The sequence below is a fragment of the Brassica oleracea genome, chromosome C3 (assembly GCF_000695525.1).
Source record: "Brassica oleracea var. oleracea cultivar TO1000 chromosome C3, BOL, whole genome shotgun sequence".
In the NCBI taxonomy this organism is placed as follows: Eukaryota; Viridiplantae; Streptophyta; class Magnoliopsida; order Brassicales; family Brassicaceae; genus Brassica; species Brassica oleracea.
This window is the reverse complement of record NC_027750.1, coordinates 33,110,381-33,111,553: the sequence shown is the minus strand read 5'-3', so window position 1 is coordinate 33,111,553 and position 1,173 is coordinate 33,110,381. Positions and strand designations below refer to the sequence as shown.

Below are 1,173 nucleotides of genomic sequence, written 5' to 3'. Positions count from 1 at the left end.
GAGAGGATTTATACCAAAACCCAACTACGTCGCTCCAGGACGCTATCGCGCGATCTGACAATTTCATCCGAATGGAAGAAGATACTAACGCCATTCTCAGCAAGATGAACGCACCAAAATCTCCAGCGGCTAAAAACGCCAACACGCGACAAGAACCGCGCCAGCATGCTCCAACCGACAAAAACGGCCGCAAAGATGGATGTATGTATGTCGTCAACGAGAACAACGTGCCGGTTTCAACTCTTGTAGTCCGCGGAGAGGGATGGAACAAGTGGGTAAGAGAGCTCGATTCGTCCGACAAACCAGTCGACGCCGTTTGCTCGACCCAGACTACAATAGCAGCAGGTTCAGCGGCAGGACCTTCCAGAACCGTCGATCTCACCAAACACTGCAAGTATCACGATGTCAAAGGGCACGATACGACAGAGTGCAAGTCACTCTATGCGCACTACCTCTCCTCCTTAGCAAGTGGTGACTTCAAGTTCGAACCACTAAAGGCTAAGCTAAAGAACGGCAAGAGCTGGAGCAAGAATAAAGAAAGGAGAGCCCAGCGCAAAGCTACAGGCAAAAGTCGACATAGCGAAACTCAACAACGCGATGACGAGGAGGACGCCCCGAAGAGTACTGGCGAGGCAGACTCCTCGGCTGACGAAGAGCAACCAGCTAACCGCAGACGCATTGAGGTCATACTTTCCCAGCAAAACTTGTCGTCAGACGATGAGAACGATGACACACCTGTACTCTAAGATTTGAGAGATGTTCTGAAACGGAAGTTTGAATCCGAAAACAGCAACAGCTCCACGCGCAATGACCTCCGAACAACGTTGAATGCACGAAAGTCGCGGCGTATCTCGGCAGTTGACCCTGATCCCAAAGAACGCCCGAACGGCGACCTTGGGGATAAACTCAACGCAGGAGCATGCGATCTCCGAATCCGCCTCAATCGTTCTAAGCCCACTAACCTCCGGAGGCGTTTGGAGCAAACTAAGATGTCAAGCAACGACACTCCATCATCAAAAAATGATAGCAGCGTACCAACGTACCAACCGATTTACGCGCCTTCTTAGACTCCAAGCAGGTCCAAACGCGACGTCAACTAAATGTTATCATGGGCGGTTCTCCTCCTTGCGGCAGCTCTGTTCGCTCCGTCAAGGATTACCGTCGGCAGGTCGT

General features: G+C 51.6%; 1 protein-coding gene across 1 annotated transcript; it reads left to right on the top strand.

Annotated features, from left to right (window-relative positions):
* Positions 1-203: 203 nt before the first annotated feature.
* Positions 204-933, top strand: LOC106334117 (the record flags this gene model as incomplete). Its single annotated transcript, XM_013772460.1, is given in 1 exon segment — positions 204-933. A coding segment is annotated over 1 exon segment (543 nt). The 3' UTR covers positions 747-933.
* Between the last annotated feature and the right edge of the window lie 240 nt (positions 934-1,173).